The sequence below is a fragment of the Hyla sarda genome, chromosome 7, assembly GCF_029499605.1.
Source record: "Hyla sarda isolate aHylSar1 chromosome 7, aHylSar1.hap1, whole genome shotgun sequence".
NCBI lineage: Eukaryota > Metazoa > Chordata > Amphibia > Anura > Hylidae > Hyla > Hyla sarda.
This window is the reverse complement of record NC_079195.1, coordinates 223,057,973-223,080,292: the sequence shown is the minus strand read 5'-3', so window position 1 is coordinate 223,080,292 and position 22,320 is coordinate 223,057,973. Positions and strand designations below refer to the sequence as shown.

The 22,320-nt window shown below is 45.3% G+C and overlaps 1 protein-coding gene across 2 annotated transcripts in view; it reads left to right on the top strand.

Annotated features, from left to right (window-relative positions):
- Positions 1 to 18,573, top strand: part of DNAJC6 (DnaJ heat shock protein family (Hsp40) member C6) — a 111,663-nt gene extending 93,090 nt beyond the window's left edge. For both annotated transcript variants that reach the window (XM_056532836.1, XM_056532835.1), the window contains 4 exons: positions 36 to 278; positions 2,396 to 2,544; positions 5,605 to 5,781; positions 16,244 to 18,573. In XM_056532836.1, the coding sequence (XP_056388811.1) occupies positions 36 to 278; positions 2,396 to 2,544; positions 5,605 to 5,781; positions 16,244 to 16,345 (671 nt within the window). In that variant the 3' untranslated portion in view covers positions 16,346 to 18,573. The remainder of the gene's footprint in view (positions 1 to 35; positions 279 to 2,395; positions 2,545 to 5,604; positions 5,782 to 16,243) is intronic.
- Positions 18,574 to 22,320: the final 3,747 nt, after the last annotated feature.

Here is a 22,320-nt window from a genome sequence, read left to right as displayed (position 1 = left end):
GTACTTGTTGTCACTCTTATCATACTTTGACCTAGGTGGTCCCTCATTTGCGAGTAAGCCAACAACCCCAACAGGCTGCGGCAGTGGGTTTCCCCCGGTTTCTCCACAGCATGGAGGAAGCGGCTGGCACCCGAATTCTGGATATTCTTGGCCGCAGCAGTCTAAGCCACAACAAAACGTCCCACACTCATCTCCACAGAATAGACCCAACTACAACATCAGCTTTTCTCCATTGAACAGCGGACAGAATGATAAAGGGAAGAATGCAGCCGGGGCCGGTCAGTCTCTTTTACAAAATACTTATTGTTATTTTATATACTTTTATTTTTTTATTTGACATATTTTTAATATATGGATGAAAAAATTCTTGTTTACATCCTTAGGCTGAGAACAAATGCAGATGGAGTATTCTGGCGCCAGCATAAAAATTAAAGTGGTTATCCAGGAAAAAACTTTTTTTTTATATATCAACTGGCTCCAGAAAGTTAAACAGATTTGTAAATTACTTCTATTAAAAAATCTTAATCCTTTCAGTACTTGTGAGCTTCTGAAGTTAAAGGAGTAGTGCAGTGGTTACCCAGTGGTGAACAACTTATCCCCTATCCTAAGGATAGGGGATAAGTTTGAGATGGTGGGGGGTCCGACCGCTGGGGCCCCCTGCGATCTCCTGTACGGAGCCCCGACAGCCCGCGGGAAGGGGGAGCGTGTCGACCTCCGCACGAAGCGGCGGCCAACACGCCCCCTCAATACAACTCTATGGCAGAGCCGAAGCGCTGCCTTCGGCAATCTCCGGCTCTGCCATAGCGATGTATTGAGGGGGCGTGTCGGCCGCCGCTTCGTGCGGGGGTCGACACCCGCTATCTGGCCGGAGAGCCTGGCCCCCGTACAGAGAGATCACAGGGGGCCCCAGCGGTCGGACCCCCTGCGATCTCAAACTTATCCCCTATCCTTAGGATAGGGGATAATTTTTCACCACTGGACTACCCCTTTAAGTGCTCTCTGATGACATCTCTGCTTGTCTCGGGAACTGCCCAGTTTAGAAGATGTTTGCTATGGGGATTTGCTTCTAAACTGGGCGGTTCCCGATACATGTGTCATCAGAGAGCACTTAGACAGAAAAGAACAACCTTAACTTCAGAAGCTCATAAGTACTGAAAGGATTAAGATTTTTTAATAGAAGTAATTTACAAATCTGTTTAACTTTCTGGAGCCAGTTGATATATATAAAAAAGTTTTTTCCTGGATAACCCCTTTAATATGGTGCTGGGCCCAGTAAAAAAATAGGAAGAAAAAAAAGCCATACTTACCTATCCCTGGTCCCACATAGCTCTTTTTTGGCTCGGTATGGTCCTTCAATCTTTTCTAAGTTTCCGGTCTCTGAGAGGAATGCTCAGTGCATCAAACGCTCGTGTCAGAAGCAGAAACAATACATAAGATTGGGGGACTGGACCAAGCCGAACGGGAGCTGCAGAGCACTGGGGAGATGTAAGTATTTGCTACTAGTGCTGAAATACCCTTAGAAAGATTATGGCACCACTATCTATTAGCTGATTGAAGTGGATGCGGTGCTATGGCGTGCACTACGCATCTTTATTGTGTAAATGGTGACTGTATGGTCATCACTACACGCATATGATTTGAAAGGGGTACTCCGGTGGAAAACTTTTTTTTAAATCAACTGGTGTCAGAAAATTAAACAGATTTGAAAATTAACATCTATTAAAAAATCTTAATCCTTCCAGTACTTATTAGCTGCTGAATACTACAGAGGAAATTATTTTCTTTTTGGAACACAGAGCTCTCCACTGACATCACGAGCACAGTGCTCTCTGCTGACATCTCTGTCCGTTTAAGGAACTGTCCAGAGCAGCATATGTTTGCTATGGGGATTTTCTCCTACTCTAGACAGTTCCTAAAATGGACAGAGATGTCAGCAGAGAGCACTGTGGTCATGATGTCAGCAGAGAGCTCTGTGTTCCAAAAAGAAAAGAATTTCCTCTGTAGTATTCAGCAGCTAATAAGTACTGGAAGGATTAAGATTTTTTTCATAGAAGTAATTTACAAATCTGTTTAACTTTCTGGCACCAGTTGATAAAAAAAAAAAAAAAAAGAAGTTTTCCACCGGAGTACTCCTTTAATAAAAAAGTAGTTTGAGCCATTGTATAATATTATAGAGCAGTGGTCTCCAACCTGCGGACCTCCAGATGTTGCAAAACTACAACTCCCAGCATGCCCAGACAGCCAACGGTTGTCCGGGCATGCTGGGAGTTGTAGTTTTGCAACATCTGGAGGTCCGCAGGTTGGAGACCACTGTTATAGAGAATGATTAGAACTGTTTGTAGTCAGATTTACATATATACTACTTGTTATAACTGGTTATTTTTGTTGTTTTAAGATGTAAAACCAAAGGCTACAGCCGCCAACTTTGAAGATTTGCTCTCTAGTCAGGGATTCAACGCACACAAGGAGAGGAAGGGACCAAGAACTATTGCCGAAATGAGGAAGGAGGAAATGTCAAAGGAAATGGATCCCGAGAAACTAAAGGTGAGCACAATGGGGGGGGGGACTTATTAAAGAGGACAGGTAACCAACCAGAGCTTAGGGCCCCCTGATGCCACAACTTTTTACAGTTTTTTAATACGCCCTTCTAGTCCTGAGATATGAGGATATTTGCCTGACAATTCAGGGAATCAGTCAGATGGGCGTGGACCTAATTTTAATAATGGGAGTGACTATGATGTGATGGGCGGGATTATACATATGTGTATTAGGCATGAAGGTAAAATCTCTTTTTGGGATTGGTCACAGGTCCTCTTTAAAGGGGTATTCCAGGGAAAAAAATGTTTTTTATATATCAACTGGCTCCAGAAAGTTAAACAGATTTGTAAATTACTTCTATTAAAAAATCCTAATCCTTTCAGTACTTATGAGCTTCTGAAGTTGAGTTGTTCTTTTCTGTCTAAGTGCTCTCTGATTACACCTGTCTCGGGAAACGCCCCCTGTTTAGAAGCAAATCCCCATAGCAAACCTCTTGTACTCTGTGCAGTTCCTGAGACAAGCAGAGATGTCAGCAGAGAGCACTGTTGCCAGACAGAGAACAACAACTCAACTTCAGCAGCTGATAATTATTGAAAGATTTTTTTAATAGAAGTAATTTACAAATCTGTTTAAAGGGGTACTACCGTGCTGACAACTTATCTCCTATCTAAAGGATAGGGGATAAGTTGCCTGATCCCGCGGGGTCCCGCCGCTGGGGAACCCCGCGATCTCGCACGCAGCACCCCGCTCTCATCAGGCCCCGGAGCGAACATCGCTCCGGGTCTGATGACGAGGCCGGTGATCGTGATGTCACAGCTCCGCCCCCTCAATGCAAATCTATGGCAGGGGCGAGACAGCTGTCTCGCCCCCTGCCATAGACTTACATTGAGGGGGCGGAGCGTGATGTCACATGGGGGCGGAGCCGTGACGTCACGATACTCCGGCCCAGTGATCGGCAGTCATCAGACCCGGAGCGATGTCCGCTCCGGGGCCTGATGAGAGCGGGGTGCTGCGTGCGAGATCGCGGGGGTCCATGTGATCAGGCAACTTATCCCCTATCCTTTAGATAGGGGATAAGTTGTCAGCATGGTAGTACCCCTTTAACTTTCTGGAGCCAGTTGATATAAAAAAAAAAAAAAAAAGTTTTTTCTTGGAATACCCCTTTAACCCTTTTCCAACCCTTGAAGTAACAGTATGTCAAGGGTCAGACACGGGGAACATGACACAGGCCTGCAGGTCGGTTCCGCATCATAACTGGCAGATGCCTGCTACTATCTGCTCCCTAACATAGCTCCCTATATGGAACAATATAAACGTTATAGGGGTCAGCACATAGAAGTGAAAAGATTTTTTTTTTAACCATAAACTGAAACATAAATGATCCAAGTTTGGTATCATTGAATTAGTTCTGACCCATAGAATACAGGGAGTCAGTTTTACCATATTGTGAACAAAATTGCACAATTCCATATTTTTTTTTCAATTTTGCTCTACGTATAATTTTTTTTCCTGGCTTTGTAATGTATTATATGATAAAATATAGTGCGCCAATGAAAAGTACAACTTGTCCCGCAAAAATTATTCCCCAATACAGCTTGGAAACAGTGGAAAACTAAAAAAGTTATCGGTCATAGCAGGTGAGGAGGAGGAGGAAAACGTAAGCCACAAATCAAATTATGAAGGGGTTCTCAGATGCCTTTCTTAAAAGCGTACTATTTTTTTTTAAAATCAACTGGTGCCAGAAAGTTATACAGATTTGTAAATTACTTCTATTTAAAAATCCTAATCCTTCCAGTACTTATCTGCTGCTGTATGCCCCATAGGTAGTTCTTTTCTTTTTGAATTTCCTTTCTGTCTGACCACACTGCTCTCTGCTGACACCTTTGTCCATGTCAGGAACTTTCCAGAGCAGGAGAGGTTTGCTATGGGGATTTATTTATTTATACAGAGGTGTCAGCAGAGAGCACTGTGGTCAGACTAGAAAGAACTACACAACTTCCTGTAGAGCATACAGCAGTTGATAAGTACTGAAAGGATTAAGATTTTTAAATGGAATTCATTTACAAATATGTATCATTTTCTGGCACCAGTTGATTTAAAAAAAATAGTTTTCCACCGGAGTACCCCTTTAGGGTATGTTCACACTACGGATTGTGAACGGAATCTCCGCTAGCAGAATTCCATTCTGGCGGCCGTCGCCGAAATACTTCGGCGGTAGGACCGTGCGGCACTGCGCCGTCACCATTAACACCTATGCAGTGTTGGCGGATTTCCATAAAAAGAATGAACATGTTCTTTCTTTGCGTGGAACTATTTCAGCGGCGGAATTGTTTTGCGGAAACCCATTCACACTGATGTTTACGTTCTCAGTGCGTAATTCCGTTCGCGGAATTCCGCAGGAATTACGTAATGTGAACATACCCTTAATAAGAAGTAAACCGTAAAAGACGGAAGTAAAATGTATCAAATTTATCACAGGCCCTGTAAATTTTGCGCACACACTATACCAAATACGAGGTGTTGTAAATTTCTGCTATAATTTACGGCAGATTTTTTGGCAGGAATTAGGGTACGTTCACACGCACGGATTTTCGCAGCGTATTTAGCTGCAGATCCGCCTGTGAAGGCCCCGCTCTATGCTGGCTTTACATGTGCCTGCTGGTAGCGGCAATACGCCGCTACGAGCAGACACACTGCAGCGATGTGAGCTAGGCAGAGAGCTCCCGCGATGTGCGAGTATACTGCAACTCACACAACGCAGTGTGTCTGCTGGTATCGGCGTATTGCCACTACGAGCAGGCACATGTAAAGCCAGCATAGAGCGGGCCTTCACCAGCGGATCTGTAGCGTAAAATCCGCAGAAAATCTGCGCGTGTGAACGTACCCTTATAGTGAGTCCATGGCAATTGCAGAATTGTTAAAAAATTTGTGATACATACTACCCAATAATGTTATAGAGCCAGGGTGTCCAGCTATTACCCAAACCAATGAATGATATTTCCCATAATGCAGTATTACTTTATAACACTGAAGTGCATATTAAAATATAGACATCTTCTATTGCAGATCTTAGACTGGATTGAAGGTAAAGAGAGAAACATCCGAGCGTTGCTCTCCACCATGCACACTGTGCTATGGGCAGGGGAGAACAAGTGGAAACCAGTAGGCATGGCGGATCTGGTCACCCCAGAACAAGTGAAAAAAGTCTACCGGAAAGCTGTGTTAGTGGTTCACCCAGACAAAGTAAGTACAACTTTCATTTTGTATGTAATTCAGTGAAATCAAATGTATGGTCTCTTCACAGGCTCAGATACTAAGATAGTCATACACAGTAGCTTATTTAAGGGGTACTCCGGTGTAAATATTTATTTATTTATTTATTTTTTTAAATTAACTGGTGGCAGAAAGTTAAACAGATTTGTAAATTACTTCTATAAAAAAAATCTTAATTCTTCCAGTACTTATTAGCTGCTGAATACTACAGAGGAAATTCTAGACGGAGTAAGATTTTTTATTAGAACTCATTTAGAAATCTATTTAACTTTCTGGCACCAGTTTATTTAAAAAAAAAAGTTTTTCACCAGAGTACCCCTTTAGGGTACGTTCACACACGCGGATTTTCGCAGCGTATTTAGCTGCGGATCCGCTGGTGAAGGCCCCGCTCTATGCTGGCTTTACATGTGCCTGCTCGTAGCGGCAATACGCCGCTACCAGCAGACACAGTGCAGCGATGTGCGCGGCATACTCGCACATCGCGGCCGCTCTCCCTGCTCTGAGCTAGTAATACCCAAACGGACAACTAAGACCTGGAAGTGAAAAATTATTATTATGACTAAGCAGTATATAAGTGACCAAGCACTATCGATTAATCCAGGTACTGGTGTTGGCTATAGGTATGTGAACTCCAAACAGAATTAGCAAATAACAAGAAAGAGAAAAACGGAGTCACTTATAAAACATATATCATTTTATTAATTCCGTAGAATGTAAGTACATAAAAATTGTATATATATTAGTTAAAAATATTATTTTTCAAGGAGGAATAAGGCTAAAAGGTGGTGTCACCGGCTCTGCAATGAAGGCTGGGTATAGTGTATTAATTACTGGATCCACCACAATGAGATAGAAAAGATACAATAATCTTGCATACAAATTTGCAAAAACAGGATGTTTAGCAGCATGTAGAAAACGTATATAAATCTCACAGTGAGAGCAAAAAATATATATGGCATGCAAAATAAAGTGCAGTGTGCATGTAAACAAACATAACATTGCAGGGATACAAAACAGTATGGCAATATACCAGAGTACAACAGCAATCAGCAGAGACCGGGACAGCACCACTCCAACGTACGTTTCGGTACGCAAACTTCGTCTGGGAGTGACGAAGTTTGCGTACCGAAACGTACGTTGGAGTGGTGCTGTCCCGGTCTCTGCTGATTGCTGTTGTACTCTGGTATATTGCCATACTGTTTTGTATCCCTGCAATGTTATGTTTGTTTACATGCACACTGCACTTTATTTTGCATGCCATATATATTTTTTGCTCTCACTGTGAGATTTATATACATGTTTTCTACATGCTGCTAAACATCCTGTTTTTGCAAATTTGTGTGCAAGATTATTGTATCTTTTCTATCTCATTGTGGTGGATCCAGTAATATATACACTATACCCAGCCTTCATTGCAGAGCCGGTGACACCACCTTTTAGCCTTATTCCTCCTTGAAAAATAATATTTTTAACTAATATATATACCATTTTTATATACTTACATTCTACGGAATTAATAAAATGATATATGTTTTATAAGTGACTCCGTTTTTCTCTTTCTTGTTATTTGCCTGCTCTGAGCTAGGCAGAGAGCTCCCGCGATGTGCGAGTATACTGCGACTCGCACATCGCAGTGTGTCTGCTGGTAGCGGCGTATTGCCACTACGAGCAGGCACATGTAAAGCCAGCATAGAGCGGGGCCTTCACCAGCGGATCTGCAGCGTAAAATCCGCAGAAAATCCGCGTGTGTGAACGTACCCTTAATGCCTTTTACTTTACACCGATTTATTAAAGCCGCTACATATTTTGTCCAACTAAAGTGCCTGCAGTTGTAACAAAACTACAACTCCCAGCATGCCCGGACCGCAAAAGGAGTTGTAATTTTGCAACAGCTGGAGGCACACTGGTTGAGAAGCGCTGCTGGTGCTTATACTTTATTCTAAACTAGGGTTTTCCAACCAGGGTGCCCTAATAAAGAAAACATGTGAACAGGGCTTTACGGCTATAGGAAATCCATATGTTAGGGTTGCTGCCTATTCCTATAACCTTCTATATTCTGTACTAAAAATACTGTAAATAATAGGACGGTGAATATAATTTCAAAGAAAATGTGCACATTGACCATCCTGTATCCCCCCCCTGAACAATCTCCCCCCCTTCTGAGAAATGTGACCCTCTCATTAATGAAAACTTTTAACACTTTGAAGAACAGGCGCACGGATGAATTATTCAGCAGCAGCAGCAGGTTAGTTCTCCGGTCACATCGGCGACATTATCACCTCTAAATACTGTGTTGTCACCCATAGTATCTGTATATCTATGCAGGGCTGCTTTAAACTGGACAGTAATAGGGATGGCACATAAGAGCGGGCATCTGCCAGGGGAAGGGGGTGACGACTCTGCTGCAGTGTGATAGGACTCTGCCAGTAATAGCATTTTTGTAGATAATCTATGGCACCAGTCACCATTAAATAATTGAATCAATCATTTATTATTCACAATATCAATAAAAAACATACAAAAATTTAGCTAAAGAGAGAATGGCACTGAGAGTACACAGACGCAGAAAAAAAGGGGGTACATGTCACTGAAGGGCATACAATTAATTCACAAGTGTCAATAAAGTGCATATGAAGAAACAGTATAGCATAGTGATGGAAGCCATGGCAACAAATGGACAATACCACATAAAGGCCAGGCTAAAAAGGAACTATGCAAAAGCAATGAGCATAAATAAAGACTCAAACAAGGTAATGCATGCCGTCAGGAGCACCTTACCACCTACCCCTACGTACGTTTCCCTATGGCTTCCTCAGGGGGCGGATACGCCCCCTGAGGAAGCCATAGCGAAACGTACGTAGAGGTAGGTGGTACGGTGCTCCCCCTGAGGAAGCCATAACGAAACGAACGTAGGGGTTGGTGGTAAGGTACTCCTGACGGCATGCATTACCTTGTTTGAGTCTTTATTTATGCTCATTGCTTTTGCAAACAAGGTAATGCATGCCGTCAGGAGCACCTTACCACCTACCCCTAGGTACGTTTCGCTATGGCTTCCTCAGGGGGCGTATACGCCCCCTGAGGAAGCCATAGCGAAACGTACGTAGAGGTAGGTGGTACGGTGCTCCCTCTGAGGAAGCCGTAGTGAAACGTAACTGTCACGATGCCGGCTGGCAGGAGGTGGATCCTCTGTGCCAGAGAGGGATTGGCGTGGACCGTGCTAGTGGACCGGTTCTAAGTTACTACTGGTATTCACCAGAGCCCGCCGCAAAGCGGGATGGTCTTGCAGCGGCGGTAGTAACCAGGTCGTATCCACTAGCAACGGCTCAACCTCTCTGACTGCTGAAGATAGACGCGGTACAAGGGAGTAGACAAGAGCAAGGTCGGACGTAGCAGAAGGTCGGGGCAGGCAGCAAGGATCGTAGTCAGGGGCAACGGCAGGAGGTCTGGAACACAGGCTAGGAACACACTGGGAAACGCTTTCACTGGCACGATGGCAACAAGATCCGGCGAGGGAGTGCAGGGGAAGTGAGGTATACATAGGGAGTGCACAGGTGAACACACTAATTAGAACAACTGCGCCAATCAGTGGCGCAGTGGCCCTTTAAATCGCAGAGACCCGGCGCGCGCGCGCCCTAGGGAGCGGGGCCGCGCGCGCCGGGACAGGACCGACGGAGAGCGAGTCAGGTACGGGAGCCGGGGTGCGCATCGCGAGCGGGCGCCACCCGCATCGCGAATCGCATCCCGGCTGGAGGCGGTATCGCAGCGCACCCGGTCAGTGGATCTGACCGGGGCGCTGCAGTAGCGAGGATGTTGCGAGCGCTCCGGGGAGGAGCGGGGACCCGGAGCGCTCGGCGTAACAGTACCCCCCCCCCTTGGGTCTCCCCCTCTTCTTGGAGCCTGAGAACCTGAGGACCAGACTTTTGTCTAGGATATTGTCCTCAGGTTCCCAGGATCTCTCTTCAGGACCACAGCCCTCCCAATCAACCAAAAAAAATGTTTTCCCTCTGACCGTCTTGGAGGCCAGTATCTCCTTCACGGAGAAGATGTCAGAAGAACCGGAAACAGGAGTGGGAGAAACAAGTTTGGGAGAGAAACGGTTGATGATGAGTGGTTTAAGAAGAGAGACATGAAAGGCATTAGGAATACGAAGAGAAGGAGGAAGAAGAAGTTTGTAAGAGACAGGATTAATTTGGCACAAGATTTTGAAAGGACCAAGATAGCGTGGTCCCAGTTTGTAGCTGGGGACACGGAAGCGGACATATTTAGCGGAGAGCCATACCTTGTCTCCGGGAGAAAAAATGGGGGGAGCTCTTCTTTTCTTATCGGCAAACTTTTTCATGCGAGATGAAGCCTGTAAAAGAGAATTTTGGGTCTCTTTCCATATGGTGGAAAGATCACGAGTTACTTCATCCACAGCGGGCAAACCAGAGGGCAAGGGAGTAGGGAGGGGGGGAAGAGGGTGACGGCCGTACACCACGAAAAATGGGGATTTGGAAGAAGATTCAGAGACTCTGAAGTTGTACGAGAATTCGGCCCATGGTAGAAGATCTGCCCAGTCATCCTGGCGGGAGGAAACAAAATGCCGTAAATAGTCACCCAGGACCTGGTTAATTCTTTCTACTTGCCCCTTGGATTGAGGATGATAAGCAGAAGAGAAGTTTAATTTAATCTTGAGTTGTTTACAGAGAGCCCTCCAGAATTTTGACACGAATTGGACGCCTCTATCCGAGACGATCTGCGTGGGCAAACCGTGAAGACGAAAAATGTGTACAAAAAATTGTTTTGCCAACTGAGGCGCTGAAGGAAGACCAGGAAGAGGAATAAAATGTGCCATCTTGGAAAATCGATCAACGACCACCCAAACAACAGTGTTGCCACGGGATGGGGGTAAGTCTGTAATAAAGTCCATACCAATCAGAGACCAAGGCTGTTCGGGGACAGGCAGAGGATGAAGGAGACCAGCAGGCTTCTGGCGAGGAGTCTTATCCCGGGCACAGACAGTACAGGCCCGCACAAAATCAACAACATCCGTCTCCAGAGTCGGCCACCAATAGAAACGAGAGATGAGTTGCAAGGACTTTTTGATGCCCGCATGGCCAGCGAGGTGGGAGGAGTGACCCCATTTGAGAATCCCGAGGCGTTGGCGTGGAGAAACGAAGGTCTTCCCTGGAGGAGTTTGCCTGATGGAGGCTGGAGAAGTGGAGATCAGACAGTCAGGAGGAATGATGTGTTGCGGAGAGAGCTCTACTTCCGAGGCATCCGAGGAACGAGAGAGAGCATCGGCCCTAATGTTCTTGTCGGCAGGGCGAAAATGAATTTCAAAGTTAAAACGGGCAAAGAACAGAGACCACCTGGCCTGGCGAGGATTCAGCCGTTGGGCAGACTGGAGATAGGAGAGATTCTTGTGATCGGTGTAAATGATAGCTGGAAATTTTGATCCCTCCAGCAGATGCCTCCATTCCTCAAGTGCCAATTTAATGGCCAGTAGTTCTCGATCCCCGATGGAGTAGTTCCTCTCCGCCGGAGAGAAGGTCCTAGAAAAAAAACCACAAGTAACAGCATGCCCGGAAGAATTTTTTTGTAGAAGGACCGCTCCAGCTCCCACTGAGGAGGCATCAACCTCCAATAGGAAGGGTTTAGATGGGTCAGGTCTGGAGAGCACGGGAGCAGAAGAAAAGGCAGACTTGAGCCGTTTAAATGCGTCTTCCGCTTGAGGAGACCAGGACTTAGGATTGGCATTCTTTTTGGTTAAAGCCACGATAGGAGCCACAATAGTGGAAAAATGTGGAATAAATTGTCTGTAATAATTGGCGAACCCCAAAAAACGTTGGATAGCACGGAGTCCGGAGGGGCGTGGCCAATCTAAGACGGCAGAGAGTTTATCTGGGTCCATTTGTAGTCCCTGGCCAGAGACCAAGTATCCTAGGAAAGGAAGAGATTGACATTCAAACAGACATTTCTCCATTTTGGCATAAAGTTGATTGTCTCGAAGTCTCTGAAGAACCATGCGGACATGCTGGCGGTGTTCTTCTAAGTTGGCAGAAAAAATCAGAATATCGTCCAGATACACAACAACACAGGAATATAAGAGATCACGAAAAATTTCATTAACAAAGTCTTGGAAGACGGCAGGAGCGTTGCACAGGCCAAAGGGCATGACCAGATACTCAAAGTGTCCATCTCTAGTGTTAAATGCAGTTTTCCATTCGTCCCCCTCCCTGATGCGGAGGAGATTATAAGCACCTCTTAAGTCCAGTTTGGTAAAGATGTGGGCACCTTGAAGGCGATCAAAGAGTTCTGAGATAAGAGGTAGGGGGTAGCGGTTCTTTACCGTGATTTTATTAAGTCCGCGGTAATCAATGCAAGGACGTAGGGAGCCATCTTTTTTGGACACAAAGAAAAATCCAGCTCCGGCAGGAGAGGAGGATTTGCGGATAAACCCCTTTTTTAAATTTTCCTGGATGTATTCAGACATAGCAAGAGTCTCTGGGGCGGACAGAGGATAAATTCTGCCCCGGGGTGGAGTAGTGCCCGGGAGGAGGTCAATAGGACAGTCATAAGGCCTGTGAGGAGGTAAAGTCTCAGCTTGTTTTTTGCAAAATACGTCAGCATAGTCCATATAAGCCTTAGGGAGACCGGTTACAGGGGGAACCACAGGGTCACGGCAGGAAGTACTGGGAACCGGTTTAAGACAGTCCTTGAAACAAGAAGTACCCCAGCTCTTGATCTCTCCTGTGGACCAATCAAGGTTTGGGGAATGGCGTTGAAGCCATGGTAGTCCAAGGAGAATTTCGGAAGTGCAATTGGAGAGGACCAAAAACTCAATTTTTTCGTGATGAGGTCCGATGCACATTAGGAGGGGCTCCGTGCGGTAACGTACGGTACAGTCCAATCTTTCATTGTTAACACAATTGATGTAGAGGGGTCTGGCGAGACTGGTCACCGGGATGTTGAACCTGTTGATGAGAGAGGCCAAAATAAAATTTCCTGCAGATCCGGAATCCAAGAAGGCCATAGTAGAGAAGGAGAAGGTAGAGGCAGATATCCGCACAGGCACAGTAAGGCGTGGAGAAGCAGAGTTGACATCAAGAACTGTCTCACCCTTGTGCGGAGTCAGCGTACGTCTTTCCAGGCGGGGAGGACGGATAGGACAATCCTTCTGGAAGTGTTCGGTACCGGCACAGTACAGGCAAAGATTCTCCATGCGGCGTCGTGTCCTCTCTTGAGGTGTCAAGCGAGACCGGTCAACTTGCATAGCCTCCACGGCGGGAGGCACAGGAACGGATTGCAGAGGACCAGAGGAGAGAGGAGCCGGGGAGAAAAAACGCCTCGTGCGAACAAAGTCCATATCCTGGCGGAGTTCCTGACGCCTTTCGGAAAAACGCATGTCAATGCGAGTGGCTAGATGAATGAGTTCATGCAGGTTAGCAGGAATTTCTCGTGCGGCCAGAACATCTTTAATGTTGCTGGATAGGCCTTTTTTAAAGGTCGCGCAGAGGGCCTCATTATTCCAGGATAATTCGGAAGCAAGAGTACGGAATTGTATGGCGTACTCGCCAACGGAAGAATTACCCTGGACCAGGTTCAGCAGGGCAGTCTCAGCAGAAGAGGCTCGGGCAGGTTCCTCAAAGACACTTCGAATTTCCGAGAAGAAGGAGTGTACAGAGGCAGTGACGGGGTCATTGCGGTCCCAGAGCGGTGTGGCCCATGACAGAGCTTTCCCAGACAGAAGGCTGACTACGAAAGCCACCTTAGACCTTTCAGTAGGAAACTGGTCCGACATCATCTCCAAGTGCAGGGAACATTGTAAAAGAAAGCCACGGCAAAACTTAGAGTCCCCATCAAATTTATCCGGCAAGGATAGTCGTAGGCCGGAAGCGGCCACTCGCTGCGGAGGAGGTGCAGGAGCTGGCGGAGGAGATGATTGCTGAAGCTGTGGTAGTAGCTGCTGTAGCATCACGGTCAGTTGAGACAGCTGATGGCCTTGTTGCTCTATCTGTTGTGACTGCTGGGCGACCACCGTGGTGAGGTCGGCGACAACTGGCAGTGGAACTTCAGCGGGATCCATGGCCGGATCTACTGTCACGATGCCGGCTGGCAGGAGGTGGATCCTCTGTGCCAGAGAGGGATTGGCGTGGACCGTGCTAGTGGACCGGTTCTAAGTTACTACTGGTAATCATCAGAGCCCGCCGCAAAGCGGGATGGTCTTGCAGCGGCGGTAGTAACCAGGTCGTATCCACTAGCAACGGCTCAACCTCTCTGACTGCTGAAGATAGGCGCGGTACAAGGGAGTAGACAAGAGCAAGGTCGGACGTAGCAGAAGGTCGGGGCAGGCAGCAAGGATCGTAGTCAGGGGCAACGGCAGGAGGTCTGGAACACAGGCTAGGAACACACAAGGAAACGCTTTCACTGGCACGATGGCAACAAGATCCGGCGAGGGAGTGCAGGGGAAGTGAGGTATACATAGGGAGTGCACAGGTGAACACACTAATTAGAACAACTGCGCCAATCAGTGGCGCAGTGGCCCTTTAAATCGCAGAGACCCGGCGCGCGCGCGCCCTAGGGAGCGGGGCCGCGCGCGCCGGGACAGGACCGACGGAGAGCGAGTCAGGTACGGGAGCCGGGGTGCGCATCGCGAGCGGGCGCCACCCGCATCGCGAATCGCATCCCGGCTGGAGGCGGTATCGCAGCGCACCCGGTCAGTGGATCTGACCGGGGCGCTGCAGTAGCGAGGATGTTGCGAGCGCTCCGGGGAGGAGCGGGGACCCGGAGCGCTCGGCGTAACAGTAACAAGGTAATGCATGCCGTCAGGAGCACCTTACCACCAACCCCTACGTACGTTTCGCTATGGCTTCCTCAGGGGGCGTATACGCCCCCTGAGGAAGCCATAGCGAAACGTACGTAGAGGTAGGTGGTACGGTGCTCCCTCTGAGGAAGCCGTAGCGAAACGTTCGTAGGGGTAGGTGGTACGGTGCTCCTGACGACATGCATCCACTTGTTTAAGTCTTTATTTATGCTCATTGCTACTGCATAGTTCCTTTTTGATGCTTTGATATACCTTTTTAGCCTGGCCTTTATATGGTATTGTCCATTTGTTGCCATGGCATCCATCACTACATTTTTGTATGTCTTTTATTGATATCATGAATAATAAAGTATTGATTTAATGGTGACTGGTGCCTTACATTCGGTGAACTTGTTATGATTTGGGCCCAGTGACACATGTTCTTGGTGGTTTTCAGTTTGGTGTAATTATAATCTTCATCTATGGTAACAGAGTCACATCTGATCTGCTCCGGTGTTTGGCCCCAGGAATTCAAGTTGTAATTTCTCGGCTGTTCATACACTTCAATGGGGAAAGGGAGACAAACCACCATATACACTACATGGTCAACCTTGTGGGTTTGGCCAACATTTACCGAATGTTCAGCTTAAGGCCCTGATTCTACATCCAATGTACAGATGTGTATATCACAATTATGTAGCAGCACAATAAGGGGTATACAGTTGAGAGACAGGGTTTACAATTATGTCACAGATGGCTCTACTGGCAAAATAAACCACAGCATCCTTATAGGACCACAGCACAGCCCTGCTTGTCTTCAGTGTACAGAGACCCGCTTGTCTTCAGTTGCAGAGCCCTGCTTGTCCTCAGTGTACAGAGCCCCGCTTGTCCTCAGTGTACAGAGCCCCGCTTGTCCTCGGTGTACAGAGCCCCGCTTGTCCTCGGTGTACAGAGCCCCGCTTGTCCTCGGTGTACAGAGCCCCGCTTGTCCTCGGTGTACAGAGCCCCGCTTGTCCTCGGTGTACAGAGCCCCGCTTGTCTTCGGTGTACAGAGCCCCGCTTGTCCTTGGTGTACAGAGCCCCGCTTGTCCTCGGTGTACAGAGCCCCGCTTGTCCTCGGTGTACAGAGCCCCGCTTGTCCTCGGTGTACAGAGCCCCGCTTGTCCTCGGTGTACAGAGCCCCGCTTGTCCTCGGTGTACAGAGCCCCGCTTGTCCTCGGTGTACAGAGCCCCGCTTGTCCTCGGTGTACAGAGCCCCGCTTGTCCTCCGGTGTACAGAGCCCCGCTTGTCCTCCGGTGTACAGACCCCCGCTTGTCTTCCGGTGTACAGACCCCCGCTTGTCCACCCACACTTCCTGTATTTTGCCTCCGCACAGACACCCATTTTGCAAATGTCAGGTATGCTTTAACCCCTGTACGACACATGACAAATCTAGTCATCATGGTACCGCTCAGGGTGTATGGAGCGGGCTCCTGACTCAAACCAGCTCCATACCCGGCGTCCCTCAGCTAATTTCAGTAGCTTAATCTTTCAGTATCCTGCAGCCAGGGGTGACAGTGTTATACTGTGATTTGGGCTGAGGTTTGGTGTGAATGTGTAAATGTATCTGCTGGAGTTCCCCTTTAATTCCACTGTTTCTTTTACAGGCCACAGGGCAGCCCTACGAGCAATATGCAAAGATGATTTTTATGGAGCTGAACGACGCCTGGTCAGAATTCGAGAATCAAGGACAGAAAGCGTTATATTAACCCCCTCCTGTGCGGTTTAACATCCATCCATGAACGTGACGGACCTTTTTCCCTCCTGGGTTTCTTTACAAACCTCAATAACTTTAACTTATTTTGGTGTATGTTAGGGCGAATGTGACACTATTGTGGACATGGAGAATTTCCTTCTGAGAATGCACATTTGCAGTAAATACCGCTGTCTTAAGTCCCCCCTCCCTTCCCTAGTGTTTTATTTATTTCGATATTTATTGTTTTTTATTTATAATGTGGATTTTATTTAAATCCTCTGGAGTTGAAACAGTTAACTTGAACACTCATGACCGCTCTTGTCCATCATGTGCCTGCGTTATATATATTTTTTTCTCGTTTCTGTGAATACGGAACCCTTATATCCTGAGATGTTTTACATATTTCTCGAGGAAGATATTTTGTGTTGCACTCTCATCTTCCTTCTTGGAAGGAGGTAAACCTTTATTCCTTAAGGCTGCAGAGAAACAACATATCCTAAAGAAGCACTCCGGGTTGTTGGGTTTTCTTTTTTTGCCCATATCATGCATACTCAGGTGCAGTGATCAAACTCCACACCCTCTCTCTGCAAAGCCAGAGAATTAGGCCATGTTCACATGATGGAATTTCAGAGCGGAATCCGCCAGATAAATTCTACTTGGAAATTCTGTTGCAGCAGAATCAAGTTGATCAATTGCATTCTGCTGCATGGTACACATGGCCAAATGTACGCAGCAGATGTTTCATATTCATTGTTTCTTCCGATTCTGCTTGAAAATCCATTGCCATCTATTGAGATGGCGCATTTCTGAGCAGGCCTAGCGGGCGGCAATGCTCCATATTTTCCACTGTGTGAACATAGCCTGAATGGGAAATGTAGGCAGCGTTAGGAAATCATTTCAGTGATGGATTTGCAATTAGTATGGCTACAAACTAAGTGTATGTTCGCACTACGGAATCTCTGCTCATGGAATTCCGATCAGGAATTCCACTTAAAAATGTCATCTGGCGGCTGCTGACGAAATCCTTTAGCGGTAGGATTGCACGGACCTGCGCCGTCACCATTAATGGCAATGCAGTTTGCACTTAATTGCGCCTAAAAAATTAACATGTTCGTTCTTTCAGCAGATTCATTTCAGCGGCTCCGTTGCCTAAATTCCAATTCACACCAATGTTAAGGTTCACATGGCGCAATTCCGGAGCACAATAGTGTGAACGTACCCTAAAACATGTAAGCACAAGGCGTACACAATAACCTCTACATTATTCTCTAATAATAGCCTATGCTGCTCTATATATGCAAAATAATAATAATAACAATAAATCATGGAGTGCTTCTAAAATTTTTGACCAGGAATTCCACTTAAATTCTGTGTATGACATATCATATAGATGTGATTTCCTCAGAATCCAACCCCCTTTATTACTTTTCATCATAGAACGTGACTGCAGAAACATTGAAGCGTTCAATGTTTCTGTTGATTCTGCTCGGAACTGCATTGCCATCTATGGAGAGTCATCTTCTGGCAAATCTCCATGAGGATTTAAAGGGGTTATCCAGGAAAAAAAACTTTTTTTTTTTTTTATACATCAACTGGCTCCAGAAAGTTAAACAGATTTGTAAATTACTTCTATTAAAAAAAATCCTAATCCTTAATACTTATGAGCTGCTGAAGTTGAGTTCTCTCTGATGACACCTGTCTCGGGAACTGTCCAGAGTAGAAGCAAATCCCCATAGCAAACCTCTTCTACTCTGTGCAGTTCCCGAGACAAGCAGAGGTGTCAGCAGAGAGCACTGTTGTCAGACAGAAAACAACAACTCAACTTCAGCAGCTGATAATTATTGGAAGGATTATTTTTTTTTATTGAAGTAATTTACAAATCTGTTTAACCTTCTGGAGCCAGTTGATATATAAAAAAAAAGTTTTTTTTTCCTGGGATACCCCTTTAAGAGGAATTCCCCTTTAATCTATTTGTTTTCCTGAGCGATGACTTACATATCAGTTTTACTTACTCAATGTTGTATATTATTTAGTTGATTTATTTTTTTTATTGCATTTTATGTTGCACTATTTTGGCTTGGCGTAGCGTTGGTCATGATGGCGAATGTGCACTGCAGGACTGGAAGCAGATTTAGGATAATGGGCAAAGAAGGTGCTGACAGCTTTTAGATTTATCTTTCCTTATCTTATGTTGCTATTAGAGATGAGCGAATTTACAGTAAATTCGATTCGTCACAAACTTCTCGGCTCGGCAGTTGATGACTTATCCTGCATAAATTAGTTCAGCTTTCAGGTGCTCCCGTGGGCTGGAAAAGGTGGATACAGTCCTAGGAGACTCTTTCCTAGGACTGTATCCACCTTTTCCAGCCGACCGGAGCACCTGAAAGCTGAACTAATGTATGCAGTTAAGTCATCAACTGCCGAGCCGAGAAGTTTGTGACGAATCGAATTTACTGTAAATTCGCTCATCTCTAGTTGCTATCCTCTCTTTGGGAGGTGCCCATTGGTGCTGTGGTCCCTTGGCTTCCATTGCCATTTAATATAGTTCTAAATCAGATGATTTCAGTGGGACCAGCTGACCATCTAATGCAGTGTTTCCCAACCAGTGTGCCTCCAGCTGTTGCAGAACTACAACTCCAAGCATGCCCGGACAGCCAACGGCTGTCCGGGCATGCTGGGAGTTGTAGTTTTGCAACAGCTGGAGGCACCCTGGTTGGGAAACACTGATCTAAAGTGTACGGCTAACTATAGAATATCCAGCTTTACAATATGACAGGACCATTGTATTTTTTTTTTCCAAGAATAAATGAGTTTCAATGATACTCGTTCATGGGACACGTCTGCAGTTTTGTGTCTAAGACAATCATTTTGTTTACAGTCCGAAAAAGTTATTTTTATTTATTTATTTACGTTTCTTACATTAGGACAGTGGTCTGCAGTAGAGATGAGCGAACTTACAGTAAATTTGATTCGTCATGAACTTCTCGGCTCGGCAGTTGATGACTTATCCTGCATAAATTAGTTCAGCTTTCAGGTGCTCCGGTGGGCTGGAAAAGGTGGATACAGTCCTAGGAAAGAGTCTCCTAGGACTGTATCCACCTTTTCCAGCCCACCGGAGCACCTGAAGGCTGAACTAATTTATGCAGGATAAGTCATCAACTGCTGAGCCGAGAAGTTAGTGACGAATCGAATTTACTGTAAGTTCGCTCATCTCTAGTCTGCAGCTTGTGGCTTTCATGCTATTGTGGCACTACAACTACAACTCCCAGCATGTTAGAGAGAATGGCAGATTATTGCTTTAAAGGGGTACTCCGGTGGAAAACATTTTTATTTTATTTTTTTTTTTTTTTTTTTTAAATCACCTGGTGCCAGAAAGTTAAGCAGATTTGTAAATTACTTCTATTAAAAAATCTTTACCCTTCCAGTACTTATTAGCAGCTGTATGCTACAGAGGAAATTCTGTCCTTTTTTAATTTCTTTTTTGTCTTGTCCACAGTGCTCTCTGCTGACACCTGATGCCCGTATCAGGAACTGTCCAGAGCAGGAGAAAATCCCCATAGCAAACCTATGTTGCTCTGGACAGTTCCTGACACGGACAGAGGTGTCAGCAGAGAGAACTGTGGACAAGACAAAAAAGAAATTAAAAAAGAACAGAATTTCCTCTGTAGCATACAGCTGCTAATAAGTACTGAAAGGATTGAGATTTTTAAATAGAAGTAATTTACAAATCTGTTTAACTTTCTGGCACCAGTTCATTTAAAAAAAAAAAAAAAAGTTTTCCACGGGAGTGCCCCTTTAATATCTTTAAAGGGGTACTCCGCCACTAGACATCTTATCCCTTTTCTAAAGGGACCACCGCGATCTCCACCCGATCTGAACGAACGCTGGTTTCCGGCGGCAGTGGTCGTCACTTCGCGCCCCCTCGTGACATCACACCACGCCCCTCCATGCATGTATATGGGATTGGGCATGATGGTCGTCACACCCTCTCCCTATAGACTTGCATGAAGGGAGCGTGGGGTCGATGGCTTTGCAATGGTGCCTAAAAAACGCAAGCTACACCTTTTGTGCGGACCTCCCAAAAAAATCACCAGCAAACAGGAGTCCTTGAACCGTCCTCCTGTAAAGTTATTAAAGGATTTTGTTCAACCGTTATATAGTTATATCTGATTTTTCTCTCTTAAGTAACAAACAATAATGGCCGCCACTGCAGCTTTTATACGGGCTGCTACATAGTTGTGGGAACCTGTCACATTAACCGCTTAATGACCAAGACAATTGGAGCCTTACTGCACAAAGAGTTTTCTTCATTTTTGTCATCGTCACATTCTAAGAGACATTGTTTTTTTCATTGACGTATGAGGGCTTGTTTTTTGTGGGGCAAGTTGTATTTTTAATTTAGCTTTTTTTTAATTAAATATCACCATTAAATAATAATTTTTGTGTGGGATGGGGATAATGAAACAAATGAGATTTTGTCTTAATTTTTTTGTTTTTTTTCTTAATGGGGGGGGGGGGGTTGTGTAGTTTTTATTGGTATCATTTTCAGGCACATACAACTTCTTGATGGTATATTTTCTATGATTTTGGAGGTAGATTAACAAAATACTGTCATTTTTGCCTTTTTTTTATTTTAGTGTTCACCATTCAGGATAAATAATGATATATTTTTATAGCTCAGGTTGTTGCAGACATGGTGATACAAAATATGTATTGTTTTTTTATTTAATATTATTTTATTCATTTTTTTTTTTTAAATTTGTAAGGGGAATTTATGATTTTTTTGGGGGGGAGGTGGGGGTATTTTTTTTATATACTTATTTTACTTAACTTTTTTTTTTTTACTTGTTACTTTTTCTACAGTGATCTTTTGATCACTCATATAATACACTGCACCACCATTGTTGTAAAGTATACTATTGCCTGTCAGCATTATGCTGATGTCTGAGGCCTTGTTCACACGGTGGAAAAATTGCGCCAGAGTCCTATTGTTTTCAATGGGTTTCTGCTGCACTGTGCACATGGCGAATTTTCTGCCGCAGAAACAGACGGCAGCAATTTATAGGACAGGTGAAGCTGAGCAGATTGATATTATGTTTATAGAGAAAAAGGTTCAAAAAAACTACCTGCTGGTCCTGAACTTATGAGTCCATTGGGTGGAGTCAGTAAATGATTACAGTAGGTCCACCCACCGGACTCCTAAAGTCAGTAAATTCAAGTTAGACTGAATATTTTCCCCTATACCTACCTCTATATACCAGCTCCTCCTACTCTATAACATACAGATTATACACAGTCTTCAATGTGACAGGTTCCCTTAAATGGTAAATCTAGGGCTTTGATAAGACTGTAGGGCAGTGTTTTCCAAACAGTGTGTCTCCAGCTGTTGCAAAGCTATACCTTCCAGCATGCCCGGACAGTCAATGGCTGTCCGGGCATGCTGGGAGTTGTAGTTTTGCAACAGCTGGAGACACACTGGTTGAAAAACACTACTGTAGAACATGTTTCAGTACTAGGCATTAGAGATGAGCGAACTTACAGTAAATTCGATTCGTCACGAACTTCTCGGCTCGGCAGTTGATGACTTTTCCTGCATAAATTAGTTCGGCTTTCCGGTGCTCCGGTGGGCTGGAAAAGGTGGATACAGTCCTAGGAGACTCTTTCCTAGGAATGTATCCACCTTTTCCAGCCCACCGGAGCACCTGAAGGCTGAACTAATTTACGCAGGAAAAGTCATCAATTGCCGAGCTGAGAAGTTCGTGACGAATCGAATTTACTGTAAGTTCGCTCATCTCTACTAGGCATGTTTTCCAGTTACCTATATTGGCAGCCATATTGGTTGTCACTAACACAGATGTCAGAAAAAAAAAAAAATTGTTGAATAAAATGTAAATCGAACCTGTACAGGAGGACGTGTGAAGGCTTTATAATTTGGTGATTAAAGGCGGAGTTGTGCTTTATGTCTCCATATTGTCATATTTTTATCTG